The 2,004-nt window shown below is 34.3% G+C and overlaps 1 protein-coding gene across 1 annotated transcript in view; it reads left to right on the forward strand.

Moving 5' to 3' along the window:
- The window catches only part of LOC107592512 (eukaryotic translation initiation factor 3 subunit B-like), a 7,515-nt gene that overhangs the window by 1,327 nt on the left and 4,184 nt on the right, over window positions 1-2,004 (forward strand). Inside the window, exons 3-8 of the mRNA XM_016282047.1 lie at window positions 211-288; window positions 383-511; window positions 600-757; window positions 1,352-1,483; window positions 1,596-1,662; window positions 1,749-1,795. Coding sequence (XP_016137533.1) covers window positions 211-288; window positions 383-511; window positions 600-757; window positions 1,352-1,483; window positions 1,596-1,662; window positions 1,749-1,795 — 611 coding nt within the window. The remainder of the gene's footprint in view (window positions 1-210; window positions 289-382; window positions 512-599; window positions 758-1,351; window positions 1,484-1,595; window positions 1,663-1,748; window positions 1,796-2,004) is intronic.

The following is a 2,004-nucleotide window of genomic DNA, read 5'->3' on the forward strand; positions in this document are numbered from 1 at the left end:
TGTTGGGGTGCCTCCAGGACCAGGGTTGGGAACCACTGCGTTAGAGAACAGGGTGGCCGATATAGATGATATCACACTGTTTGATATCAGCATAGTAAATGACACATTCTGCAATTAAAATGTAAAAATAAAAGTCCTGTTTTACTGGCCAAAGAGAAGAAAAATGTAGTAATTGCGGTAATGAAACAATGCTAAATAACTGACAAATCAAAAATGTCTCATCTCTGTAGGTACATGTCAATCAGTGATGAGTGGGAAGCTCCTGAGAAGCAGCCCTTTAAAGATTTTGTGAGTAGTGTGATTGTGTGTAATCCAACCCTGCAATACAGTAACATGCGTTTAAATTTGTGTATTCGTTTGATATTTGGTCTTTTGGTTTCAGGGGAATCTGCGTCACTGGCTGGAGGATCCTGACTGTCGTGATCAGTACAGCGTAATCTATGACTCTGGTGAAAGAACAGGCATATTTGCTAATGATGTCAAGGAACCTATTGAAGTAGAGGAGAGAGCGGTGAGTTCACCAATTCATCTTTAAAATATGATAACTATGTGGCCGTGCGTACTGTATTCAGTATCTTTTTGTTGCGTTTTGCTTGTAGCGCTGGACCGAGACATACGTGCGCTGGTCTCCAAAAGGCACCTATCTGGCCACATTCCATCAGAGAGGCATTGCTCTCTGGGGCGGCGAGAAGTTCAAGCAGATCCAGAGGTTCAGTCATCAGGGGGTTCAGCTCATTGATTTCTCACCTTGTGAGAGGTATGTCATGGACTCGTGTAGAAATGCGTTCATATTGTTTCAATCTTTGTTTGTTTATTTATAAACGCACATATATAGAGTTAATGAGATTAAAAGAAAACCTAAATTATTACGTATTATGCACAAAGTTTACTCGATTTACTAAAAAATTAAAAAAGAGCACCTGGAGGGACATTAATATTTTGTAATAAAAAAATGTTTTCATTTTAATTTGAAAGTTTTATTTATTTTTTATAAATGTGTATATATATAATTTTTATTAACTTGTTTTTTTTAGTTTAGTTTGAAAATATGATTAAAAAAATATTTTATTTGTTAATGTTTATTTTATTTAAAGTAATGATTTTTTGTGGTTAGCAATAATAACCCTGGTTGTCAGTCAATGGTGACAGTATCAAAATAACCAAATAACAGCAGATGAATCGTTCATTCACTACTTCATATATTTTAAAGAGATCTTTAAACTAGGAGAATATTTTCCAGTGTATCATTGTGTATTACATTGTACAGTCAGATGATTTTATTATTATTATTATTATTATACTTTTTTTTGTTTTTGCTATTACACATTTTTTATGTAATTCGTTTTTGCAGATATGTTGTAACATTCAGCCCTCTTATGGACACTAAAGATGACCCACAGGCCATCATCATCTGGGATGTTCTCACAGGACAGAAGAAAAGAGGCTTTCACTGTGAAAGCTCTGCCCACTGGCCAATTTTCAAGTAAGTGTGGTCTGAGTTGATTTTAAGAACACGTTACCAATTTGATTACAGTCAAAATATAACATATATAATGTTTAATATAAGTACGTAATCCAAATCTTGTTCTGTTCAGGTGGAGTCCAGATGGGAAGTTCTTTGCCCGAATGACGCAGGACACACTGAGCATCTATGAGACACCAGTAAGTGTCCTGTGATAGAGATAAAAGGTTTGAGAATTTGAGAGTTCAGTTGTTTAATTAACGAATCAAATATTCTCCTTTTCTAGTCAATGGGTCTTTTGGACAAGAAGAGTTTGAGGATAAATGGAATTAAGTGAGTAAAATAAAACAATAACATAAATACACTACTGTTCAAAACCCTTGGGTGTTTTTAAAAGAAGTATCCAAGGCTGCATTTATTTGGTCAAAAAACACAGTAAAAGCAATAATTTTATGAAACAATTAGTAAAATGTTAATATATTTTAAAATGTTATTTGTTCCTGTGATGTAAAAGCTGAATTTTCAGCATCATTACTCCAGTC

This window comes from Sinocyclocheilus grahami, unplaced genomic scaffold (assembly GCF_001515645.1).
Source record: "Sinocyclocheilus grahami isolate Dianchi unplaced genomic scaffold, SAMN03320097.WGS_v1.1 scaffold9.1, whole genome shotgun sequence".
Lineage (NCBI taxonomy): Eukaryota > Metazoa > Chordata > Actinopteri > Cypriniformes > Cyprinidae > Sinocyclocheilus > Sinocyclocheilus grahami.